General features: G+C 37.6%; 1 protein-coding gene across 9 annotated transcripts in view; it reads left to right on the top strand.

Moving 5' to 3' along the window:
* Window positions 1-25,969, top strand: part of SLIT2 (slit guidance ligand 2) — a 193,867-nt gene extending 167,898 nt beyond the window's left edge. For 4 of the 9 annotated variants that reach the window (XM_054172351.1, XM_054172348.1, XM_054172356.1 and 1 more), the window contains 10 exons: window positions 900-1,039; window positions 4,607-4,633; window positions 11,322-11,415; window positions 13,318-13,455; window positions 13,547-13,787; window positions 14,119-14,249; window positions 17,852-18,006; window positions 19,337-19,625; window positions 23,027-23,238; window positions 24,386-25,969. In XM_054172351.1, the coding sequence (XP_054028326.1) occupies window positions 900-1,039; window positions 4,607-4,633; window positions 11,322-11,415; window positions 13,318-13,455; window positions 13,547-13,787; window positions 14,119-14,249; window positions 17,852-18,006; window positions 19,337-19,625; window positions 23,027-23,238; window positions 24,386-24,627 (1,669 nt within the window). In that variant the 3' untranslated portion in view covers window positions 24,628-25,969. Of the gene's footprint in view, window positions 1-899; window positions 1,040-4,606; window positions 4,634-11,321; window positions 11,416-13,317; window positions 13,456-13,546; window positions 13,788-14,118; window positions 14,250-17,851; window positions 18,007-19,336; window positions 19,626-23,026; window positions 23,239-23,636; window positions 23,729-24,385 lie in introns of all 9 variants that reach the window. The other 5 variants (XM_054172355.1, XM_054172352.1, XM_054172350.1 and 2 more) reach the window with 3 other exon arrangements.
* Window positions 25,970-26,425: the final 456 nt, after the last annotated feature.

Here is a 26,425-nt window from a genome sequence, read left to right as displayed (position 1 = left end):
TCTTGAGTTATTTAATCACACAGTACAATTACTCCAGATGTACTTCATGAATTATGAAATAAAGTTCTTTAGCGTTCTTATGTGAAATTATTAGTCATTTAATAATCTACACCTCGAGCTTGTTAGAAATGACACTTCAGAAAGATACAATTCATTATCCTGCAATTCATTATGACATTATCCTCATTTTTTTAATCCAAATTCTGCCCAGAGATTCAACAGTTTTCTATTAAAAATTAAGCAGATACATCTTAATACTGTGCTGCGAGGATTTGAAGTGACATAGTCATGTCTCAGAATGTGACACTTTCCATTTATTTGCTTAAACACTAGGTATTTTGAAAATCAAAGCAATCTCATAATGAAAGCTGCAGAAATTATAGATTGTGCATATTCTGTGGGAATGTATGTGCAGTCATGCTTGAGTGATCTTTTACCTTTACTCTCTGTTTTGATGTTAGTGTCTTGTACAAACAAAAGCAAAAGAAACTCCTGCTTTGAGGAGTCTATGCAGGCTTTGCTTTTATCTACCAGTGCAGGTATAGTGCAGGGAACGTCAGACAGAGCTTCACATTGGTGCATTTCACTGAGTAATAAAGAAAAGGATCTTTTTCCTGAAGAAATCTCAACTAATCTTATAAAGGTAGCATGCTTTTCAGAAGGCATGCTCAGCAATTTCATTGAAGGAGATCCTTAAACTAAAGATTAAGGCACACATTTAAAACTGTCTTGAAGAATATTTTGATAATGTTTGTTATATATTTTTTCTTCCTACCTCATATCAATGTTTCTTTATGGTATAGTCACTATGAATTATTGTACCTGATAACTACAGAACTTTTTGTCTGGTCTCCCCAGCCAAAATGCCCAGGTGGTTCATTTTGTTTTCTGTATTACAGGTGCGCTTGTGCAGATGGATTTGAAGGTGAAAACTGTGAAGTAAATGTTGATGACTGTGAAGACAATGACTGTGAAAATAATTCTACTTGTGTGGATGGAATTAATAACTACACTTGCCTTTGTCCACCTGAATATACAGGTAGGAGTATAAGAGAAAGTACAGGTAATTCGAGAATTCCTAGCAAACAGTAATATTTTCCAGTTGGTAGGTGAATGAGCAGTTACTTTACAATTCCTTTGTTGCTGCATTTTGATATTTAAAAACTCATTCAAATGTGTCCCTCCCTACTGTTTATCTTACAAAGACACCCCAGTGAAGAAGCTCTTTAGCTGCAGGAATTAGGAAATTATCCTACTTTTGTCCTGTATATACCTCATGTTAATAACAGGAGCAGAAGAGGATTTGTCTGTGCCAGTAGGAAACTCAAATGGGTGCCCCTGAAGTCTGTCCTGCCCTTCATTAGTAATCCAGAAATGAAGAGTGTGATGCTTTCTGTTCTAGCACACACACAAATCATTAGAGAGTATCTAATTATTGGTTTCTGTTAGCTGGCAGCCCGGCCAAAGCATTCCTCTCTCTTTGAGACAGAGGGTCTCTTGCTTGCTGTCATCACCTCTGTGGAAATAGAGGATGGATAGAACAGCACCACAGACAGAAAGTAGGATCTATTGTTTACATTGATCTTTTTATAGTTTTTCTAACTAGACAGAATTGGGGTTTTTTCCACCAGTTGACCACTAAGAGAATACAGATCTTAAATTCACAAAACCACAATTTCAAATGCATGAAAAGGAAATGTAAAATCCATCATAACATGGGAATTAACTCTACTCAGTCATCCCATATCTTTACTTTAATCAGTCAGGCAGATCTGAGCTCTGGAAAACTGAGAGGAGTAATTAACTCCAGTGTTAATTTCATTTACTGAAAACACAGCTAACTTCTTTTTAATCCAAGGTAATTTGATCATTAGTTCTACAACCTATTGAATTGCATGAGTGTTTTATACTATTCAGATTTAAAGTCAGTATTTAAACCTTGGAAGCCCTCACTGAGTGAGCATGTATAGGAAATACAACTCCATAAATCTAGTCTATGTATCCATCAGGTACTTATGCTGGGCAAATGTTTGGTAGAAATTTCCCATACAGAATAAGCTACAATACCTACAGCAATACAGATTTACAGTAGCCAGAATAAGGCATTTGACATAAGTGGATGATCCACTTCTGGCAGAAGAGACCTATCTTTTGCCAAGTACTGGTACCTTCATGCTGGAGAGCAACTGACATTTCAGGCCTTAAAAACCAGTAACAGGTGACAACATCAATAAATAGAGACAGGTGTTTGCTATTTCTCCTCTATCTCAGGTGGATGTGAGTCAAGCTTCAGCTCACCTGGCATCAGCTGCTATCCCCTTCAAAAATGGGATCAGATATTCTACTGTGTGGGCTGGAAGAAAGCAAACCGCTCACATCAGTCCAATACTCCTGTCAGTGGCTTCATGCTAAGAGTTTCCATATATCTATGAGACAGCAGACAATCCATTTGCAAGTGCATTCCTCCTCTGCAGCTTTGCAGGAGTTTCTACCTGGGCCATTCATTTTGATGCTGCTCTAGGTGCACTTCACTGCTAGAGTCAATAACTTGCTGTATTCACAGTTTGCCATGGGAAGGACTGCCTTATAGGCTTGTTTATATGTGCTTAAGCCCAAAACTTTGATTAAGTGTGCCTGCTGTGTTTTACATCTGCAGCTGAAACAGCAGTTGTAGCATTTCTTTATACATCTACATGGTAAGGCAAAAAGGAGATCATTATTGGTAAGATTTTAAAAGTTTGTGTTGCAGCTGTGCTTCTTTAGTCAAGAGCTGTTCTTTAATTCATAATTGTGCATAATTCTAAAAGAAAAACAGTGTGAGTTCACATGGCAAGTGGTTTTATTTGCTGTCATTCTTTAAAAAAGAAGAGATTTACTTTTGCAGATGCAATGCCTGCTCATAAATGCTTGTAATTGTCTCACCAGCTCTAAGATAAAGCAAAACTATCTACTTAGAGTCATTGAGTTTAGTTATTCTGTTGGTTTTTCACTCCACAGAATAAAGTACAGAACTCTACAATATACTATCTTAGGAAGCATCTGGGGACTGGACACTATGTGTGCCATACTAAGTCATTTTTGAAATTCATTGTACAGAGAAAATATAAAGCAATGAACTAGTCAAGGGATCTGCATCCCTTGATCTTGCTCATTAATTAACCTTCTGTGTTAAGAGTTTTACTGACAGGGGTATGGAGACATCAGGATCTAGAAAAGGTAGTGTCCAGAACGTGCAGTAATCTTGGAGTTGCCTCAAGTGCCTGTGAGGTACCAAATTATTTATAGGACATTTTTGATTCTCTAGCAGTAGCCTGATTTGAAATATAAAGAAGGGAATGTCTGTCTGGTAGGGATAAAGTGATTTTCATGTGGAATTTTGGAAATATTTGGATTTTAATATCTATTCTAACAGATTGAAATAAGATATGTATATTGCTAATAATTTTTTTTAATGAAAGATGTGAAAAGGTTAACTATTGGGAGAACAATCTATAGATTCAGTAGGCAAAAGGATTCTGAAATTCAGATGTATTATCTCTTGTTCAGACAGTTCCTGAGCTGTAAGTTGCTGGAGGCTGGGACAGTACACATACCAGGAAAATTCCACCATAGATTTGTCCTGTTCTCTTTTCATTCCATTGGCAATACTTCGTATTTTCTGTGCTTGAGGTGCCACAGTAGCTATGTCCTGAATGTGGAAGTGCACCAGCCCAGTGAATGGGTGAATGGTTATCTGCAAATGTGCTTTATGTTTCAGTAGCATGATGTAAGGAAGACAGCAGCTGAAACCTGCTACTCTGAAATGTAAATCATTCCTCTTTAAAGTTTTATTTTCATGTAGAGGGCTTAGTAGAATCTCAAAATAACTCTAAAAACCCTAACACTACCAAAAACAAACAAACAAAGTCATAAAGAATATTGCAGTTCAAAACCAGTCACTTCTCCAATAATGCCTTGAACAACCTCACCTTTCAAGTATGCAGTGTCGATTTGACAACACACACAAAAAAGCTTATTTAGTTGTTGCTTCAGAATTGGGAACCCAGATCCTTTGCCTGTTTTATAATTACCTCCACAGTTACAGGTGGAAAACCAAAGGATGGTAGTTGCACTATGCTATGAGCTTTCTTAAGACCGCGGACTGTACCTGTGAAACAGCAGTAAGCAAACGGAGTCAGCGGACACTCAGTGTCTGATGAAGCCTTGAGAAATAAAACATTTTAAATACTTCACTATGTCCTGCACTCTTTAACCTTGCTATTCTCTTAACATTATCATTTCCTTTATTTTAATCTCAGTCTAGTAAACTTCAATCATTTTATGTGCATTCGATAGATTACAGATGATCATTTCTCTTGCTCATTATCATCAGTCATTAGATCACAGATCTAACTGATCCAGAAGTAAAACCTTTCTTATGCCATCAGTGGCATGTACTTTTTACCTTCTCTGTTTGTTTTGCTCTGCTGTAGGTGAGACTCTGAAGCTTGCTTCATTTTGCTATATCAACCTCTCTGCTGCTATAGTTGTGCATTAGCTTAATGTGCTATGCTGTTGTATTACAATGTAAAAAGTCTCTTGTCTCTTCTGTCTTTGTCACTGCAAGCTGCTAATCTGAATGAAGTGGAAAAAGGTCAGTTGTCTTTTAAGCCTATTTTCACTTACTTTAGTTTCTCACTTTCCTTTCCTTAAAGGTGCATGGATTTCAGTTCTTACAAATGATCAAATAAATTGTCTATAGATATAATTTAGAAAGCTCACTGCAAATCCTCACATTAGGCACTTGGCTCTTGCTGTGAATACATGTCAAAAGAATGTTGTTGAAGATGCAGACTAGCATGCAGGAATGCTTTAAATACTACCTTTACTGTCTTTTTTCCAGATGTATTAAAAATTTCTGCAGCCACTGATAGGTTTAACAAAAAAAGTTTACATGGTCATCTTCTGAAATCTTCAGTCTCACCACCTGAAAGCCATAGCCCGGTTCTCTTCTAATGTATTCTCTGGTTTATAGCAGTGTTTTTCTTTATTTTCTTTGTGAGATTATGGTACTGAAAAATATGATGGAGTATAAAATGGCAATCTTCTTGCTCATCATTTCTGTGGCCTTTATTTGCTGTCAATATCTAAAGAAACTGAAATGAGCACATTAAGCTGAGGCTATGGTACAAGAAAGGTAATAGGAAAGAGATTTAAGACACTAACAGGCTGCTCTTGATTTTTACATTGGGTTTTAAGTTTCTGCCTATCACCTTTTTCACTAGGAGAGAGAAACCACTTTCTGTACAATCTGATCATCTGTGCAATATGAGAGCTAAGATAATCAGTGAGGACACATTTATGAAGTTACACATTTAGTTTTAAAAGCAAATGAATCACCTCATAGCATATTTGCCATTGATTTGATACAAATGTTGTGCAGTGTATAAAGTACTTAGTAATAAAAATATATTCATTATCCATTAAATACCATGTTGAGCAAAGCTGCTATTACACCACTGATGCTGATTAATTTAGACATTTGATGAATAATTCTTACAAATTCAACTCAGAGCACTGACATTTTCCAACAGTTCTTACATTCTATTGGGTATTTGAGTCAAAATTAATTAAACAGAGACCTCCAGTTAAAGACTCAGATAACAATACCTAACTGATAGACCACAAATGCTGCAGAAGTTGACTCACAGTGTATAGCAACCAAGCTCAGAAGGTGGAACGGACATACAGGTGCAAATACACAGTCCTGCTGTTCCAGCCATTACCAGTAGGTCTATAATTTATTATTTTAGCTTTGGAACAGCAAATAAGTCTTCCAGCAAAACCCTGCTTTTGAGAATTAAAACTGATCATTCTTTCTTTTGCATTCTATCTCTATTTTTATTCTAACTTCATAATAAACTTTGCTGTGATTTTAAGCTTGTTTCCTTAGTAAGCTTTCCTGGAACTATGGATGTGCTATTATATTCAGAAGCCCACGTCCATTTCTATTGGAGCTCTTCTCTTCATTCAGAAGTGTAGTGGCTGACATTGCTTTAGTTGACTGTATTTTGAATTTACTGCCCAATTACTCAAAATCAGGATTATGTAAACCCTTTTTCACCTCATTGCACTGTTCCTCATTATTTGTTGCACTACATGTCTCTTTATTATGGAAAATAAGAAGTTAAGGGTCTGTTCAGCCTTGAGAAAAGAAAGTTTAGGAGGTGACCTTATCACCATGTTCCAATATTTAAAGAGTGGCTACAAAGGCTCCCTTTTTCAGTGGGAGATGACAGTGAGTAATGAGTACAAGTTACTCCTGTGGAGATTCTGATTGGACACAAGAGGAAAAAATTTCACAACGAGGACCATCAGCCATTGGAATAATCTCCCAAGGGCAGTGGATTCCCCACTGGACATCTTTTAAGATTCAGCTGGTCAGGGTGCTGGGCCATCTTGTCTAGACTGTGCTTTTGCCAAGGGCAATTGGACAAGATCATCCTTTAGGTCACTTTCAGCCTGGGATTCTCACATAAGAGTGAGTTAACACACAGAAGAAATATAAACTGCTTGTGAAAGTAGCAAACACAGCTTTGGTTAGCTACTCAAGGATTACACCCAGCTGGTCATCAGTATTTGATAGCAATTTCTGGCTGTTTAAATCTGAGTCACCCTCGACTGTCTGGCTGCAAAATCTCAGTAAATATTCTGGTCTTGACCTTGGAGGGTTGTGTTCACTTGAACTCTGTCGACCATGCAGAGTTCCACTGGTTGCAGTGTTACTCCATACCAGAGTCTAGACTCCCTGGATTAATTAAGCAAGATGTCTAACAAAAAGAGTTACTGCTGATTCTAATTAAACTTTGGAAGCTTTTCATAGGATTTCTGACACTTTATCCACTGCTTATTTTTAAACAACCTAGTCTGTTACTTATTTTCCTGCATACAGAAATGTTCCCTTTTTTCAAAAACATAATTACAGAACCGAGCTCTTAGAAAAGCCTCAGCTACAATAGTCTTAGATGAATAGAAGAATGTACACACACATTGGTGTCAGACTTCCTTCAACTGGGACATGTGTTCCACAATCATTTTCATTATTTTGAAGTGTTTTTTTTCCAAAGCATTCTATTATGCTATGCAGATCAGGGAAAGCCAAGGAGCCTAACTTGGTAAATCTGGTATTTCCTTCACTGAGTCTTTCACTTCCATCACTATCATTTCCTTTTAACAAAACTACTTTCTCCCCTTCACCTTGACTCAGGTAATGCTGAATAGTGCATTGGTTGTTCATTGCACTAAAAAGAAATGTTGCTCTATCAGGAAACTATCCTGCAGTGGTTCAGATTCCATGTTTTTACTTACCTTTTGTATTAATTTTTTTGCAGTTATCTTTTTGTTATTGTAACCATGTATTCAGAATGTAAACCTGTTAACAGTACAAATGAACACCTCATACTTGGGTTCTTTTGCCTTTTTTTCCCCCTGGTATTTATAGTTTGATTCAGAAATTCAGTTTCTGATGTACATATTTTGGATTCCATGTTTTGGATTTGTCTGGTTTTGCTTTTGCTGCTCCTGTGTGCCAGTCTATCATGAATGCTACTCCTTCTTCATAATGAAAGTTTGCACATTGCATAAACCTGACATGTTTAGTTGATACTTCACATCCACGGGCTGTCACATTCACCATGTCCTTCCTGGATTCCCGTTTCCTTCCTCAGACTAGCTGCTAACAGACTCTTAAACTGCACTCCAGCGATGTGATTATGACTTACTTCCCAGTACATACAATCTGCAGATGCCAGGGGAAGCTTCCCTTGCTTTTATGCTGTTACAGCACGGAGCCCTGGCTGTTAAAGACAAGTCAGGTTCTTGAATCGTTTCTCTTCTTATTCAGTCTACACTTCTGTACTGAGTATTCAGATCAAAGTCCGACCATCATCTCAAAAACCTGCTGCTGATTGCAAGCCACTTGGCTGCAGCAGTTGGCCTGGTAGTGTAACAAGATTTGAAATGAACATTTTTCAAAATTGTAAGCTTGTTTTAAACTTAAGCTTCTGGTTTGAGATTCAGCCTCTGGGGGGCATTCACAGCTGTGACTTGGGAATTAAGACTTTTCAAGTGCCCCTGTGATGATTCACCTTTCAGCAGAGTTCAGAAGGTATCAGGGCCATCAACCAATGACCACCAAAATGCAGTGTACTCTAAGTCATCCTGTGTTTTATAAGTACCTGCAGGGAGGTGTGTGTGGGGATAATTAAAAACTAGACAGGCTGAGACACTCCTCAATAAATCCACCACATGAGAGATTTCAGAGGTCTGTGCCAATAATAATCTGAGCCATGGCCCAATTACTCTCCTGTAGCAAAATCAATACCAGTTCAGTAAAGTTGACAGCAGTGATGAGATTTACTTATTCCTATTATTCCAGTTCTAATTTGCCTTTTTCTAGGTATTTTGGAGGCTCTCCACTGAATCCTTACAGCAAATCTATCTAGAGACAGCAAACCTTTGGCCCTGCCTGAATGGCAGGCTCAATATGTCACCTTCAGAAAGTCTCTGATATACTGTTAGAATTAATCATCCTGGGAGTGTTTAGAGGTGTTTTTGTCCAAGCCCTGGAAGTACTGATCAGCTCTGTTTTTATTAGTTGTCATTGGGGTGCCATATATTTTTCAGTTCAGCATGTCATTTAATTTAGAATATATGCTGCAGTAAGATATTTGTAGGTGTGTGTACATATGTATGCATGCATGCACATGTATGTAGGCACAGATATGCATTTCTAAACCATAAGACTGTTTGCAAACTAGGTTTAAAACTTGCTTTTTGCTTATTCACTGTACATTGATGAAAATCTGAATTCTTTGTTCCCGTATTTATATCTCACTCTTAATTTTTGCTGGCCTTCAAACTGATTTCAGCTATTACAACAAGTTCTGCAGATTGACTGGATGCTATGTGAAGAATGACTTCCTCTTATATATATGTATTTGCTTTAACAAAGTCCTTTGAAGAGAGAGAAGGATCTGGCTTTTGTTTGATATATCCTGGGATGCAAAGAATTCCTGGTATTTCAAGATTCTTTGTGCACTGACCTAGTCATAACAGTTACACATTTCCAGACTAGTAAGTCCATTGAGAGTTTGAGCAGGCTTTGAGGATAGAATTAAAATCCTTTGTATTAGTCATCTTCAGTGGCCTGCATTTGATCTTCATTCAGTTTCCTACATATGTTAACTAAGTCACATTGTTATTGGCAGTTTTCCTGAGGACTGTTAAGTAGCCTCTGCTTGAAGGCCATTTTTTTGTGTTAACTCCAGGATTTACTTGATTTTGTAGGGAAAATGCATTACTTGCAAATTGGTAATGTACTATTTATTTACTTTTTAAAATGAATTATTCTTTGTGTAGAACCACTCTGGATCTTTTGGATGGCTGCAAAGTACTTGCCTAGATGGTTTTTGCCTTTTTCTTTTATTTTTGAAGTCTTAGAGGTCCCATATCTTACCACATTTAGCATACACGTTTCAGATGTGGTTTTATCCAGCATAACCATTTTTTGGCTCTGGTTCAGCTTTGCCTCTTTCTCTGCCCTTGCTTTAATGTAGGCTGTTTCTCAACTCTTTTAATTTTTCAGTTTTGCTTAGGGGTTTTCTTGTTGTTGGTTTTTTGCTTGGGTTTTTATTGTTCAGGTTTTTGTTTGGTTGGTTTTGGTGGGTTTGTTTGGTTGGGTTTATTCCTTATTTGAAATAAGATCCTGTGGAGGATCTATTGAACCTGTTGAAAAAAATAACCAGACCAAATTGACCTTTAATTGACCTGTTGTTTTTAATTTGTTGTAATGTGTGCTGCTGTAATTCTTCAGAGAAGCCCAAGTAAGCAAGAAGGTAGCTTGTGTGTGGTGCTAGGTACTCGGCAAGGAGCAGTGTAAAATGTCCAAAACCTTAGTGCTTAATGACAGTAGTAGCTGAGGAACTGATACACACACACACGTGTATGTAATGTGGAAGAGATCTTCATTCATATACTCTCTCCAAAATCTCCATTACGATGTTGTTATCCTAATCTTTCTCACCTCTTCCAATCTCCCTGTTTGTGGTTGTGTCCCTTCTTTCCCATTACCATACTCACAGGGTGCTGCCCTCATCATCAGTACTGTGTTAACAGTTACAGGAAAGAGGTTGAAGTCATTTAATCTCAGGCTGCCCTCCAGCAGATACTTATTCTTCAGCTCACTGCTCTGCAGGTCACTCAGATGAGTAATACTGAAGGTTGCCAAACACCGTGCTGCTTTGAAGGAAAGGCTAGCTTGAGTGGTGAAAGGATCTGCTAACCAGCCCACTGCTACCTTGTCCTCATTCCTTCCTGATCTTGGTGTGCAGCTCAGCAGCTCATGTTCTATTACTTAACAAATGTCAAGGGGTAACCCTACTCCTTCCATGGTCCTAGGGCCTGATAGACCTGTAAATCTCTGAATTCATCAGGCACAGGCTTTATACCTGTTGGTTATAAACAGATTCTTCATATGGATGCTGGATAGCAGATCTCTCTTACGTACCAGTGACAAACCTGCGAGGGCATTATCCGTGGGGTCTTCTGGTAGTCAGGGAACAAGACATTGTTGATCTTTTCATACACCTGTGTTTCCTTGTCGTTGAATTGCAAATAAAATCGTATTTTGGCCATATTAAAATACTCTATAGATTGTACAGCCCATTAGAGCATCGGAGCCAAACCTTCTAGCAGCCAGGAAGGGTAAACATTTGGCACAGGTATTTCTTTTCGTTTTGCAAAACACATTACAGATAATTGTGTAACATTAGCAAATGCAAGAAATCAGAGAGTCCTATTTGAAAAAAATGGAGAAAGTAAGTTTTTCATTTTGGGGTAATTGGAACTTTATTGACATGCAGTGATATTAACCTTTTTTTTCAGGCAATAGATTGTTTACAGTGAACATCTGGGTATTTCTGTGTGTAATGTGCTTAGAAATAAGTAAGAGAAAATCATATCGATGGCCTGTTTGCTGTAGTGAGAAGAGATTCAATCAGTGTTTTGCTGTACAGCAAATGTAGATTTAATGGTACAAATGATTTTATTTTTAACAGAATTGTCACTTATGTCCATGGACAGATGACTGACACTGAACTATAGCTTTTCTAAAGGAGTTATGGGAGAGATGATTATTTATGGTTGTTATTTAGCAGTATGTGTTATGAAAGTATTTAGTATTAAGAAGTATGCAGTTTTCAGTGATGACAACACAAAGTTGTAGCAGCTGTTTTCAGCTCCCTGATCTGCTCACCAAACTGACAGCACACGTTATATTTCAGGTGAGCTCTGTGAGGAGAAACTAGATTTCTGTGCTCAAAACCTGAATCCTTGCCAGCATGACTCAAAGTGTATCTTGACACCTAAAGGATACAAGTAAGTCTAAAATATTTTCACAGTCCAACTGAATCTGAATTTTTCTTCTTTTCTTTTTTTGTCCTACTTCTTTTTGTTCTAGGGGAAGCAAGTTCTAGTCTCAAAATGACAACTTCAGTTATTTTCAAGCCTTACAGCAGAAGAGGTCATTCTTTTCATGTAGATCTACACTATAATATTAAATATAGCTTACTGAATTTTGCTGATCCTTTATGGTTCTAATCCAAATCAGATTCTAAATAGGAGCACAGGGTAGAGCAGTTGGTCTGTGTGACAAAACCCTTTCAGGAGCTTGGACAGTAGGAAAATAATTGCATTTAATTGAAGTGGAATAATTATACTGCTTTCTGAGAAGTAATTGTGAGAGAGATTATTAAGAAGGCACACTGGAAGGTATAAAATAAAGAAATCCATCCCCAGGAAACTAATCTTTAATTACACCATGTCTTTATCATAATTAATTAGTATGCACAATTTAAAGTGTTTTTAATAGGCTTTAGGTTAATAAAAACAGGAAACCTGCAGCTTTCAGTTATTGTCATGAGCACCTGTTTCATGCACAGTATGCTCTTGTGTTAAAATGAGGTTATTTATTATCATTCCCACCACTCACAAATTGACATTTTGTTCAAAACACAGAAAAATATTCCACTAGTTAAATATTCAAATTGCCATGAAACTAAACTGGTTATTTCTTTACTCTGTGTTGCCTTTATTTTCTTCATGCCACTCTGGTAAACCTCGTTGGGCATCTCCTGCTTAGCTGCCTCGTTTGTTAATCTTCCATGTTACTTTCTGAGGTTTTAAAACAGGAAATGGCATATGCAGGAACTTCCAAGGATGTATCTCGCTGTCAGCTTTTGAATAGCATGCTTTTTTCCCCCCATTTATGGGCATTTTTGTTTTAATAAAAATGGAGACATATCTGATTGAAGAACTTAATTTAGAGTTACACAGCAGCTATTTAAAGATCACCCTGACCCCTTTACAGCAAATTTTAGATACTAAAAGAAAAAAACACCAAGCAGAGAACCACAGAATTTGGTGAAACCACTTTTTATTTATTTATTTTATTCTGAAATCAAAAGTAATTCATGTGGCTGAATGAAGTTGTAATGGTTCCCATTTGTTTTCCACAGAATTTGGGCATTCACTCAGTCTAATATATGAGAATTCTCTGAAGGAAAGTCAGTAGCATTAACAATGAGAATTGCATGGGGGGAAAAAACCAACAAAACAAACAAAAAGCATTACATGCTGTCTTGAGGCTGTGCTGTTTCTAGTTGAGTGGGGCCTTGCAGCAGGCAGAGGATGTATTGTGAGACCGCCTTTAGTTCACTATCCATAGAGCTATTTATAGTAAATTAGCCTGGTGGAGCTTCAAGGGGAAGAAAAAATCTGTATAACCTCCAAACTGTATAAATGGATCATTGCTCTATTCATAGCTGTTCAGAAGACAAAGAAAATATCCATCAGTATAATAGAAGCCTTGGATTATTTGTCTCAGTTTCAGCAGCTAAGCATATTGATTTTTGTTTTATTTTTAATTATTTTTTTTAGTGTTCACTGCCACTTACAACATCCTGGATCAGTCTGCATTACTCATACATCCCAAGGACTGTCAGAATGATTCATGAGGGGTCTCTAGATTGAAACCACAATCTATTCAATCTAATGGCAGATGAATAAGCATGTGTAACTAGCAAACCTGCGTTCCTCTCATATGCAGATTGCCCATAAAATAACACGATTAAGCTACATAACCTTGACATGCAGTGTCACAGTAAGGAACAGGGGGCTTTTCCTTTATGTTTAAACAATTCAGTAGTTCCTTAACTTTGTCATAAGCACGCTATCTTTTTAAATCCACTGTGCTGTGCCACATGCTCTTCTGTTTCACAGATGTGACTGCACACCTGGATATGTAGGTGAGCACTGTGATATTGACTTTGATGATTGCCAGGACAACAAATGCAAAAACGGAGCACAGTGCACTGATGCAGTGAATGGATATACATGTATCTGCCCAGAAGGATACAGGTGAGAAGTCTGCAGACAGTACCAGCCTGTGTGTTTTCTGTCAAAGGTGCTTTTATTCCAAAATACTCATTTGGTTGTTGTTTGTTTTTAGTGGCTTGTTTTGTGAGTTTTCACCACCAATGGTTCTGCCTCGCACCAGCCCTTGTGATAATTATGAATGTCAAAACGGAGCCCAGTGTATCATAAAAGAAAATGAACCAATCTGTCAGTGCTTATCAGGCTACCAGGGTGAGAAATGTGAAAAGCTGATCAGTATAAACTTTGTCAACAAAGAATCCTATCTACAAATCCCTTCAGCTAAGATACGTCCCCAGACTAATATCACTTTACAGGTAAGATTGCTTGTGTAGTAGGTTTAGATTCCTATCTGGAAAAGGGTGTAAATTACTTTCATGGAGTGGAAAATTAGTCAAAGTTGTCATTGGTTCACTTCAAGAACTTCTCACAGCTTGAACTGAAAATCTAGCCACTGGAGTAACTCTATATTCGTATTGAAGTAGATGGGCTTACTTGCAGGGAGAGAAAGAAACTTGTCAGGTAGCCTTCAAGGAAGAATTTTGTAGTGAATGGACTGTGGGAGTAAATTCAGAGATCCACTCAATAAAGTATTTTGATTTCATATTTATTTTTAGTTCTTTCTAAATGTTTCTTTCTTTTAACTAGATCGCCACCGATGAAGACAGTGGGATCCTGCTCTACAAAGGCGATAAAGACCATATAGCAGTAGAGCTGTACCGGGGTAGGGTGAGGGTCAGTTATGACACAGGATCGTACCCAGCCTCTGCTATTTACAGGTGAACCCAGATTAAACAAATTTCCAAATGAAACAAAACATACATGAATTCCTTCTATCAAAGCCACAGCTTTTTAGTAGGTGGTTAAAAGAACGATACACAAATGAACGGTTTTGATCGCAGGTTAAAAACCTATTGCCAAAAGACATGGTTTGGCTAGAAAAGAGCTGCAATGCAGATATGTGACAAACAATATGTTATTTGATCCTTTGAAACTGAGTAAGAATTAACTTGCAGCAGAACATACATTTGTGTGAAGCTCACATGGGGAAAAGGAGGTTTTTTCCATGAGGATACTGCCAAATAATTTCCTAGAGTGCAGAGTAACGTGCAGAACTACATTGCATGAGCAGTAATGAAATAGAAGTTTCTCTTCTCTTTTGTGTCAGGCAGTCATACAATGTGAGACTTTTCCCTGGCAAGTGAATAGAAAGCTGAAAACTTGATTTTGAAAAAGGCACTGTCCTTCAAAAAGAAAGAGTTTTGGTTCTGAAGTCATTAGGGGACAGACCTCGCATCTGCTTCCGGAGCATAACTTTTCAGCTTCTTTTTTAAGGAAAATTTGTGTTCTGAAAATGATCACCTGAGTTTCCAGGGAATCTTTCTGTAACTGATCAATAATTTACAGACAGACATTGCAAAAATGAGCCAAAAGACAACAAGCATCGTTTCTTGGCTTTCCTTGCCCTATTGTTGCTACAAATCAATTTAGAAGCAAATGTTGAATTACTTCACCTGCAATCTTCTTTTTGGTCAGCTTACACCTGATATGTTGTAAAATTACATCTAGTTTATATTTATATGCTGGAGTTTGTAGAGCTGGCAATGTTCTGCATTCTATTATGGACAGTTCATTGAAAAGGAATAATCTTTAGAAATGATTGCACTCAAATGGCAATATAAAATCAAAAGCTGATATAGTGGGGAAACAATGCTAAACTTTGTTAGGTAATAACAGCGAAGGGATTGGGATTTTAGTGGAGTAGTAAAATCATTCCATAGGAAAAAAAATATCCTATAAAATACAATATAAAGTTGTTTAGTAAAAACGTAGCTTTTTCCAATAAGCATTCTTAAGTTGCTTTTGTTTTCTGGTGCAATATGTATTTCATGAGGCTTCTTTTAAAGTGCCATCAAATGGTTTGACATGTGGGAATAGAATGTGTATTTTAATTGCCTAAACTTTCATGTCTTAGAAATAGCATTTGATTATACAGGACACTGAAGTAATTAGTACACATTTCAAATTGCATGAAACATTCACTTTCCTCAATGACTACAATTCCAAATATGAGGAAGACAAAAGAGCATTTAAATTCACAATAGTGGAGAACAATGTGGTTTAAGAATGATTTGCTAACAGGGTAAATAGTTTGCAAACTAAGATGGGAAGTTGCTTACAGTGAGAAGGGCAGAAAGACAACTAGAAAACTGAGGAGTTTGTCATTAAGGAAGTGGAGATTCATGAATAGTATAGGAAAAAGAATAAGACAAGCCATACTCCACTGAACAATGATGAGATGCCTGAAACGTGCCAAAAAACAGCCCACAGAGAGATTCAGTTGGAAGTTCTGTAACAAAAATGGCAGTCAAGAAACAGTGCGTTGAAAAGGAGTCAAATGGGAGCTGTAAAGACTACAGAGGTGCTTGCAGTAGCAGCAAAACAAAGCTACAAACAGATGAACTAATCATGATAAATATGGGGAATCAACAATAACTGCAGTCTGGCTGTGTAGAGTGAATGAGAACTGCTTTAGCAATGGGAATTGACTGCAGAAAGAGCCATCATCCCAAAAGCACTCATCAGTCAATCTGAGTAACAAGATGAGATGATGGCAATGCCAAGATCAATAAAGAAAATTAATTCATTGGACCTGGGTTTTGGGAAAAGTTGATCCACCTGGGTTTTGTTCTGACTGGACATCCATTTTTAAGAGTTAAATGTCTTTTACAGAAAAACCATGACAACCTTTACCTTCTGAAAACTAGTTTTCATCATATATTTATTGGAAATATGGGAATATTTCTTCCAAAATCATTATTCCTCTACAGAGTTCCAGAAGCTTTACATCAGTTTTTTCTTACAGCTTTTCATTAGGATCTATGTATTCAGCTCTCATTTCTCCAATGGGAAATAGGCTAGAAGCAGTGTAAGTGCATTGGCAGGAAATACTGCACAGATAAGCCTTGTGTTTATTTCTTCTTTAATTTAAACCACCCTTACCTAGGAGGGCTCCTCTTTCTGCCATAAATCGTTACCAGTAAAGCAGTTTAAACTAGCAGCTTTTAATAATCATTCTTAACAGAGACACATTACCTTTACACATTATATTTTACATATCCCTGGAATGACCTTTTGCTATAAAAATGTGTGTTCTCTGTACTCTCATCCTTTGAAACGCTATTGTATGAAAGCTTGATAAGCTCTACAATAGTATCTGTTTCCTTGGAACAAGAACATTTCAGAAGGGTTTCATGTTTACTGAAGTCAAGAAGTCATATGCATTTTGATTTCTCAACATAAATTTTTTTCCTGGATTCATTGAAATGTGTTAAATTAATCCTGGCACTTTCCTTACCACTTTGATCACGGCAAACAAACCTCTTAATACCTTGAATGGACTTCATTCTTTAGGAATTATGAACCCTGACCTTTTCCTTCCCCCCCTAGAACTTTGCAGTCCCTCCCTCCTGCCACTCCTGAAAAGTGTTTATTCTGCCAGTGTCTGCTCTGTTGTGTGTTTGCACTTTCACATAGAGCTGAGTTTATGTAAAGTGTGCATGCTACCGTGCTGAGCTTTCATCCATATTGAACTGAGCCTGGCTGCATAGCTAGAGCTGGGAATAAATAGCTAAGGAGCTATTTAATATGTCACAGCTGTAAATGACCATGTGAGTGCTTCTGACCTGGTCCAGGACAAAAGCAGTTAGGTTAATTAAAACATTGCTGAGGATGTTATAAGGTAATTTGCTTGATTTTTGCCTTGAGATTTAGGAAGCGAATCCCTCTCAGCTGCACTACATTCCTAATGAGAAGAGCTAACTGCCTCTATGACTGCTCAGTCTATCTCAGGCTGCCATAGAATTGGTTTGTTTAAATAACTTTTGGCAAAGGCTTAAGCTTACTTATTTGATGGTTCTCTGAAGCAAAGAAAGGCTCTCATGGGAATGGTTATAATGTCTGGTCTCTGGACAACAGCTCATTGTCATGACTTCCATGTAGACATACATTCAGCTCTTAATTCTCAAATGCAAAATGGGCTAGAAGTAATATATGTAGAAAGATATATTCAGTCCAAGAATTGAGTAATAATATTTTTCTTCTCTGATTTACTTTGTGTTTGAGTACACAAAGTGCACTTAAACATTTGTCTGCAGATACTGAGGCTGGTAAGCATAGGCAGATGTTTCTTGTATTAGCTCTTAAGCATACGTGCATGTCCTTGCTGAAAATCTAGTTTTCAGGAGACCACTCTTGAAGAAGTTCTGTTCTGAAGCTGTATTAACTCTTAAAGAAAAACAAACAAACATAAACCCACCACCAACAACATTCTAACCATACCATCAACTGTTTAAAATTAATATTAATGTTTATTTTTCAGTGTGGAAACTATTAATGATGGCAATTTCCACATTGTGGAGCTGCTAGCTGTGGATCAGATTCTATCTTTATCTATTGATGGAGGAAGCCCCAAGATAATTACCAATTTGTCCAAGCAATCCACTCTGAATTTTGATTCCCCGCTGTATGTAGGAGGTAAGAGGATCTTGCTGCTTCTTACTAAGGGTATCGTAGATAATTTGCTGTAGTAACATGCATTTAAAAAGCACATGGTAAGAGACTCACTCATTCAGAGGAAACTTCAGCAGTTAGTCTCCACAGTTTCAATTTTAACAAATAGCATGTTCTCAAGTTGCACCTGTGGCTTTTATAGCAAAAAAAGGTATTTGATGCCTACTGTAAGGTTCTGTAATTTTCTACTCTTATATAGCTTTTTATTGTACTGAAGAAGCATATCTATAGCTTTTTATTGTACTTAAGAAGTGTGGTTAATGTAGTTTAGCTACCTGAAGATTCAGTAATACCTCTTCTGGAAGTGTAGAATGGTTGCGTTCTGTTCAGTCATGTTCTACATTTATTTTCACTGGACAGGTGTCTGCAGTTCCTTCTGTTTATGTTCTTCCCATTCAGGCTCCAAGCAGACAAATATTTCCACTGTCACAGAAAACATTGGCCCAAAACAGAATGAAAACCATTGTTAGAAGTACATTATTACAAAAGAAAGATAAAATGCCCCAAACCATTAAGTTGCTGCTCACTTCTTATGGTTTTTATCTCTCTTTGTCTATTTATGAACTGTAAAATTCTTGAGACCCTTAGCTTTCACCCTTGTAACTTTTTATTACCCATCTTTTTCAGATTCATTCATATTATTTTTTTCTTATCCAACTATATCTAGAATTTTTAGAGAATTTGATCACACATTTCCATCAGTTAAGGACTCAAATTCTCACTAGGATTTTATGCAGATTTTATCTTTGCCAAAGCCTTAGTTTGACACGTATATCATCATGTAGCTTTCACTTACTCTTATCACCTTTCTGCTAAAATGGCATTTCTGGTAAGAATCACCTCAGCTGGCAGGATGAAATCCAGACTTGACAGCAAGCCTCTCTCTCTCTCTCTTTCTCTCTCATTCTCTCTCTCCTCCTCACTTTTGATATCTTTTTTTTTTTCCCCAAACAAAGTTATTTTTGGATCACAATATTTGGGTTGGTTTGGAAGGGGTAATTGCACTAGGTCTCAACCAAGCCTGCCTCTGAACCTTTTCAGAGTTATGAGGTTCCTCCATGAAGTCCTATGGACACCTTTTTGTTTGAACCTAGAGACATACAGATTTGGAGCCAGTTGACATGCATGCTTGACAGTCAGGGCAATTTCCAAATACCAGATCATTGCTCCTAGTTGTAAGGTGAATATCTAAGAATAATTAATTAGCAAGAAATATTTACAAAAAAATAGATAAAACAGTAGAGAAACTTGTACCAAAGATTACTCTGGTTGTTTGCTGTTACTAATTTCCTAGGCATGCCTGTGAAAAACAACATAGCAGCTTTACGGCAGTCTCCGGGACAGAACGGCACCAGCTTCCATGGTTGCATCCGTAATCTCTATATCAACAGTGAGCTCCAGGACTTCAGAAATGTGCCACTGCAAGTGGGAATTCTGCCAGGCTGTGAGCCTTGTCATAAGAAAGTCTGTGTGCATGGAACATGCCATGCTACCAGCCAGTCTGGCTTTTCCTGTGAGTGCGAAGGAGGATGGACTGGACCCCTCTGTGATCAACAAACTAATGACCCGTGTCTTGGAAATAAGTATGTCCTGCCTCAAGACACAACAGTGCTATAGTGTGCTCATGTCTCTTGTTATGTTTTGTGTTGGTTTGGTGTGGGGTTTTTTCCTAAAAGTTCACACTTTTTTCAGCAAGAAACAAACTATCCTGGGGGTGTAAAATGGGGTGCACATTACAAACTTCCCACAAATTTAATGAGGAGTGTCCCCAGTTTAGGGGAGCATACATCTCAGTCAAGTACTGCCTAAAGCATGGGAAGTGCTCTTAGGTACTTCTGCATGGGCTGCTTCTGTAAAGAGTTACACTGAGGCAATGTTGGTGAGACACTTGGCACAAAAGCCATTTGTGAAGGAGTTGCAAATGGAGAGAGAGAAAAAAATCCATTTGCTTATTCATGATTTTATACAATGAGGAAATACTATCATCATTCCCTAGTGTGTCTTCAACATTTGATACAATAGTTCAATCTACTATTGTTCTATTTTCACAGTACCCCAGGTTTTAGGAGAAAAATACTTTTCTACCTTGATGGTAAAATTCTGTTTAGGCCTTTGTGTGCTGATTTGACTAGAACCTTTAGGTTGGCTGTTTTATGTGTGCTTATAGACATGGTGATGTACACGTGTGCTAGAAGAGCATGGAAGGTGTCTGTATGTGTCCATGAGAGTACTGGTCTCTATGCATATTCATGTTTTCAGTTTACTACAGAGTCAGATTCAAATTTTTTGGTATGGTCTCCCAGCACAAGAAGCTCAGAAACTTCGGAAGTTCAGAGTTTGTTGGTTGTGGGCAACAAGATCTCATCCTGCATGCCCTTACCACTGTCCATACTACAGTTTGGCAAACTTTTTATCTTTTTTGCTATTGTAAAGAAATCCTGGTACCTCTTGACAGTATTGGGCTTGTTTCAGCAGTATACAGTGCTGTGAGCTTTTAACAGGAAAAAAGCAAACCTTTTGTCTTTTAACTTGGAGTAAATGAAGGTTTTGTTGTTCTTTTGCTCTTGAGGATTTTACTTCTGTATTTTTTAATTCATCTCAAAGTCCTGCCCATGGAATTTTATCCATCTAATGCAGTATGACTTCCCACTAAATCTGAGAAATGGGCTTGTCACTGTCATCTCTGTATTCAGTAATGTAGGGGAACTTTTAGAGCTCCCTACACATCATAAAAAGGCTTAATGCTTAGATAGATTTTACCTAAATCTAGGTGCTTGACTAGGAACATAGTGACCCAAGTGTGCTCTATACAGTCAGTAAAGCAACAAATTATTTCTAGAGAGTAAACTAGACTTCAGGTGGTGTAACTGAGCTTATGGCAATTATACATCAAACTGGAGTGCCTGACATGGGTACCTAAAATTAGATAAAATGAAACTGTGCCCAAGAGTTTGCACTTAGCTTGATGTTCCTTTCAGTACCATCTAAAGATGAAATTTAGGGCTTCAAAGAACAGGTGGAAGCAAAAGTATGAGAGTTGGCATTAGCTAAAATTGAATCATCTTTTAAGTCAAACAGAACTTTAGCAAAGACCCTGACATGGCTTTGATATCTAAACCAGCCTGTATAGAATGTGTCATCATGTCAGTGTCACCTGAGTAATTTCATAGATCAGATGTCCTAAAAGTGGTAGTTTTGTGAATGGTGAACAGATCAAACACCGAACATAATGAAAACTAAACAAAAGCTATTTGCCTTATGATAGTGCCTAAGCCTTCAATTTTCAGTTCCTTGATCTAACAGTCTTGGTAGATCAGACTTGAGCCACAGGAACAATTTGGCATTTTTAGGGAACGTAGCTGCTGCAAAAGTAGAGACTTTTGTGTCACAAGGAAGTTAAAGGTGCTTAAGCTATTAGTAAAGTTTTATATTTGCAGTTTTTAATCCCAAAATGGATATGTGAATGGAGGCTCTGTGCCTTCCATTTAAACACCCTGTGAAGAGAATGGCTTCCCATACTCTTTTTTTCTCTAAGTCACACCATATTAAAATTAAGAGTACAGATGGAGAATTGTGATGCAGACTTCATTTATGAGTGGAGCTTTTTGAGGTTTATAAACTGAAACCATTTAAAGAAGTTAATGCAGCTTTGTCAAAGTTAAAAAGCATTATGCATTCTTTTAGATTCTACCAAATTTCTTACTTTACTGAAGGAGTAGGGGAGAAGGCAAAAACTTCCCAGAAATACAGATTATTACCTAAAAATTTTCAGATTGAGATGTTGTTAGTAACAGAATTCTTTCTGTAAGTAGCTGCCACAACCTACTAAGGAGGTTGTGGGCTCAGGGATCTTGCAATACAGCAAGGAGAAACATTAGGGAGGGTGATGGTGACCCTAGACATCAAGATCACATTCCTCCTTGCAGAGGAATCTTCTCCCTGGGAATCGATATGTAGGTAAAAAACTTCTGTATCAAGACAAAAGTTAAGGAAAATCACATAATTCTAGGAAGAAAGTTATTCACCCTGTGCTTCCAAATGAAAAAAGGGAAGTGATCTTACTCCAAATCATTGGTGACATTTTTAGATGGTGAATCTTCCTAATCTTCAGGTGCTTACGTAGGAAGAAGTAATTAAACATCCTCCTTTTGGGAAACACCACCTCTCTCCCAAGAGAGGTAAAATCAGCTATGTGTTCCTTGACTGTGCATCAGAGCTTAGCAGTTGCAGCTTAACTTGCAGCTGGTTTTGTCCAGCAACAAGATTTGAGCCTGCCACAAGGGTTTTACCAAAGCTCAACTGAGAGGGTGTAGCTAGTTTAATCACTTGGGTGAGACTTGATAATATGCAACCTCATCCAGTGTGAGTTTCTGTGTGAGTACTAGATGAGTGCTGTTGGCTTTCAGCAAAGACCTGCCTCGTTCATTTTATTGCCACACAGCTGGCAGTGCAGACTGCTATATTTGAAGGGGGAACATGCGTTCAGCTTTGTAATTGCCACTGCTTGGGTCAGAAAATTTTCAGCTGGGAAGTGCCTGACCTGTCTTTGTGCTGGGAGCCCCATACTTCATAAGTGATATTGTGATTGGCTTTGACTGACACCAGGACCAGAATTTCAGGTGAGTAACCTTTTTGTCTACTTACATTCTAGTGGATGACATTCGGGTTTGGTTTTGCTGTGTTCTTCTCACACTGAGCATTTAGACAGATAGGAAATGTTGGTGTTGGTAAATGTGGGCTGTGAAAGTCTTCCATAACACATCTACAGTGGCTCTTTTCTGGCGAGATAGAGTTCTGTACTGCAGCTCGCTTTGTGTAAACCTGCATACCAATTATAAACCACTTCACTGCATCTCACTGAAAAAGTCCATTAGAAACAAAAGCAATTTCTGACTACAGTCCAAAGTATTTGTAGTTAATGTTGCTTAGCCTGAACTCTGATGAATAATTTATTTTTATTCTCTTGGGCTTGTTTCCCCTGTAGATGTGTGCATGGTACCTGCTTGCCAATCAATGCGTTTTCATACAGTTGTAAATGCCTGCAGGGACATGGGGGAGTCCTCTGTGATGAAGAGGAAATGCTGTTTAACCCCTGCCAGTCCATCAGGTGTAAACATGGCAAATGCAGGCTTTCAGGACTGGGGAAAGCATATTGCGAGTGCAGCAGCGGATACACGGGGGACAGCTGTGATAAAGGTAAAAACCAAAGCAGATTCAAAATCATATCTTCTTGTCTTGGTCTTAGAAAAGAGGGGGTTTTATTCAAACATGAACAGCCAAAAACATTACCAACTTTTTTTTTTCCCCCACAATACACACATTTGTTGTTTTTTGGTGGCTTTTTTTTTGTTTGGTGGTTGTTTGGTTTTTGGTTGCTTGTTTTTTTTCACCATAAAAATTTATCTCAGTGAGAGGAAAAATCAAACTTTTCACATGAATTTATTTACATTTTGAGGATTTTTTTCATCAAATGTTTTGCTGTGAAAACATTTCTCTTTTTTGCCTTTCTTCAGAAACACATTTTTAATATATTTAACTATTACCTTCTACCTGCTGTATCTTTCTGTATTGTTTCTCTGCCTTCTGCAACTGAGAAGCCAAATCCAATGATTCTGCTCCTAGTTTTATCACAAACTCTACTTTTGACCTCTCAGCTTCAACTGATTTATCACAGCGAATTATGCAGGTGAGACGGATGAAAACAGGATGACTTTCCCCCCTACCTTTTTCTTTTTCCTTTGTCTATCAAAGCTCTCCCTCTCCCCCTCTTTCCCTTAACCCAGATGGCATTTATTTTGCATTGTGCGTAGATGTGAGTAGAATAAAAGACTACGGTTGTAGAACTTTTAACAGATGTCTCATTTTTAGCTGCTTTTATACCTCAGTAATTTATGAAGTTAGTGGAATGTAACCTGTATTAAATAACAGTTTGAATAATATTAAACTGCAGGTCTAATAAATTAAATTGCATGCTCTCTGAAACATTTCCCTATGGTAAATAGAACCAGCTGCAGGCAATGCGGGAACAGAAGATGTGTATTTCTATGAAAGAGGAAAAGGTTTAAGCTTCCAATTTTCTTGTCATTCTAATAGCTCCCTATTTATGGTTTACATATACATAATGTAAGCTTAGCTGAAAATAGAAGATGTAGGAAACAAAACTCAAAATTAATCAGCTTATCTTTGGCAGAACTGCCAGTTTCCCGTGCGCAAGCTAAGTCAAACTTTAAATTATCGACACCCACCGCCATTAGCAAGCGCAGCGCCTCCCCTAGCCGTGCCGAGCGCTTCTGGCCCCGTGTCTCAACGGCCCGTGTCTTATCTCACCTGTTGCTTTCTACAGAAATCTCTTGTCGAGGGGAACGAATCCGAGATTACTACCAAAAGCAGCAAGGGTACGCTGCGTGTCAGACGACCAAGAAGGTATCGAGACTAGAATGTAAAGGAGGATGCTCAGCCGGGCAGTGCTGCGGGCCGCTGAGGAGCAAGAGGCGGAAATACTCTTTCGAATGCACTGACGGCTCGTCGTTTGTGGACGAGGTGGAGAAAGTGGTGAAGTGTGGCTGTACAAATTGTCCCTCCTAAGCGTCCCTGTCACACTTGTCTGTTGAAAATGTTGTATACTTATTGACCGTGTCGGACTAATTAATGCTTCATAGTGGAAATATTTGAAATATATTGTAAAATACAGAACAGACTTATTTTTATTATGAGAATAAAGACTTTTTCTTCATTTGAGAGAAAAAAAAAGATTCAAGTGCTTGAACTGAGACTTCTCATGTCCAGGAGGAGCTTTGAAGAGAAAAACAAACAAACAAAAGACCCGGTAACATTACAACAGAGATGGGAAACTTTAACTGCTTTTAACATGGATTCTTCTTTATAACATGCTGAAGACACACTGACACCACACACATGTGACTTTCAACCTGTAACAGCTCAGAGATGAAACACTGACCAGAGCGTGAGGCTTTGCTTTTTCACTTTGTGTATTTTGTTATCTTGACAGACCGTACCGATGGCTTACCTGTGGCTGAGGAAGCAATTATGAGTGAGGAAAAAAGAATCAGGTTACACAGAGATAACAATTGTGTGGAACACATTTTATCTTTTGGAATCGTTAAGCATCTTGGAGAAGATGGGGTCCCATTAAATGGATGGGGAAAGGGAGATATGAGAATATACTATAATCCTGAAAATCTCCTGGTGATGTATACTTTTATGTCAGCATGTTAGCAAAAGAAGCATAAAAAAAAAAAAAAGAGAAAAAAAAGTGTTTATCTGCCCTTTTTCAGTATTAATTTTTTTGTAATATAAATGTTTGGGGGGATGATAAAAATAGATTATTGATGGATAAATTAGTAATAATATGGATTCCTGTTTCTATGAGGTCTAAACAACTCTATACAGTATTCGGTTCCATTGAGAAATATTTATTGTATCGAAGTACATTGTACTTAACTCTTTTAGGCCATCCCTTTTACTGTTTTTCAATGCTTTAATATATATTAATTTATATTTGTCCCAGTATTTTTGTATTTTGTTTTTTTAAGGACTTAAAAAATCAGGATCTTTTGCAATAGAACTAACGTAGCATGTCGTCTTGGGGTAAATGTTTTCAGTCTGTTTTCTCCCTCTCCTTCCCCTTCCCTTTTTCTTTTCCTTAGAATCTGACCACTTGGTGTCACTGAATCTGAAAGTGATGACAATCTGCAGTCTTCACGTACAGCAGATATTCAGGACACCTCCCGAGAGCCCGTAATGTACCACAGAAATTGTCTTTACGCTAGGTAGAAATCGTAAAGAAGTTGATTTTCCCCTGTATCCAGTACTTACAGAAAATAAGATGGCGTGTAGAAAACGACATTAGAAGGTAGATCTTTATGAATTAATATTCCCATGGAGTTCTTTCCCCCTTTTTTTTACAAAAAAAAAAAAAAGGGCAAAAAAACCCCAACCAGAGGCTGTCCCATCAAGAACTGTGACCTTCCCCAAATAATAAAACTACTTTGCTGCCCTAATGTTCCCCATGTTAACATGTTGCTGCTAAATTATAATGTAGAATTGGTAATCAATAGTGGGTTGTGTTCTTTCAGTAAAACCCAGGGTGCCCTGTAAAAATGCAGATGGTTTTCAATTTTATTTTATTATTTTTTTTACAGAGAAGTTAGATGTACATGTGTAATGCAGTGTGCTTTGTCTGATTTGGACTGATATCAGTAATGCTACTGATGTTTGTAAATTAAACAGATATTTACTTCATTAACAGCTTTTATTTGTATTCTTCTGAGGAGTTTAAATTGTCTAACAGCCTTTAATTAAACATCTGTAGTTGCAAAGAATAGTTGGGGGGGGGGGAAAAAAAGCAACGACACAAAACCAC

This window comes from Dryobates pubescens, chromosome 23 (assembly GCF_014839835.1).
Source record: "Dryobates pubescens isolate bDryPub1 chromosome 23, bDryPub1.pri, whole genome shotgun sequence".
Taxonomy (NCBI): domain Eukaryota; kingdom Metazoa; phylum Chordata; class Aves; order Piciformes; family Picidae; genus Dryobates; species Dryobates pubescens.
The sequence above is the reverse complement of the archived record's forward strand: the minus strand, read 5'-3'. Positions and strand labels throughout refer to the sequence as shown.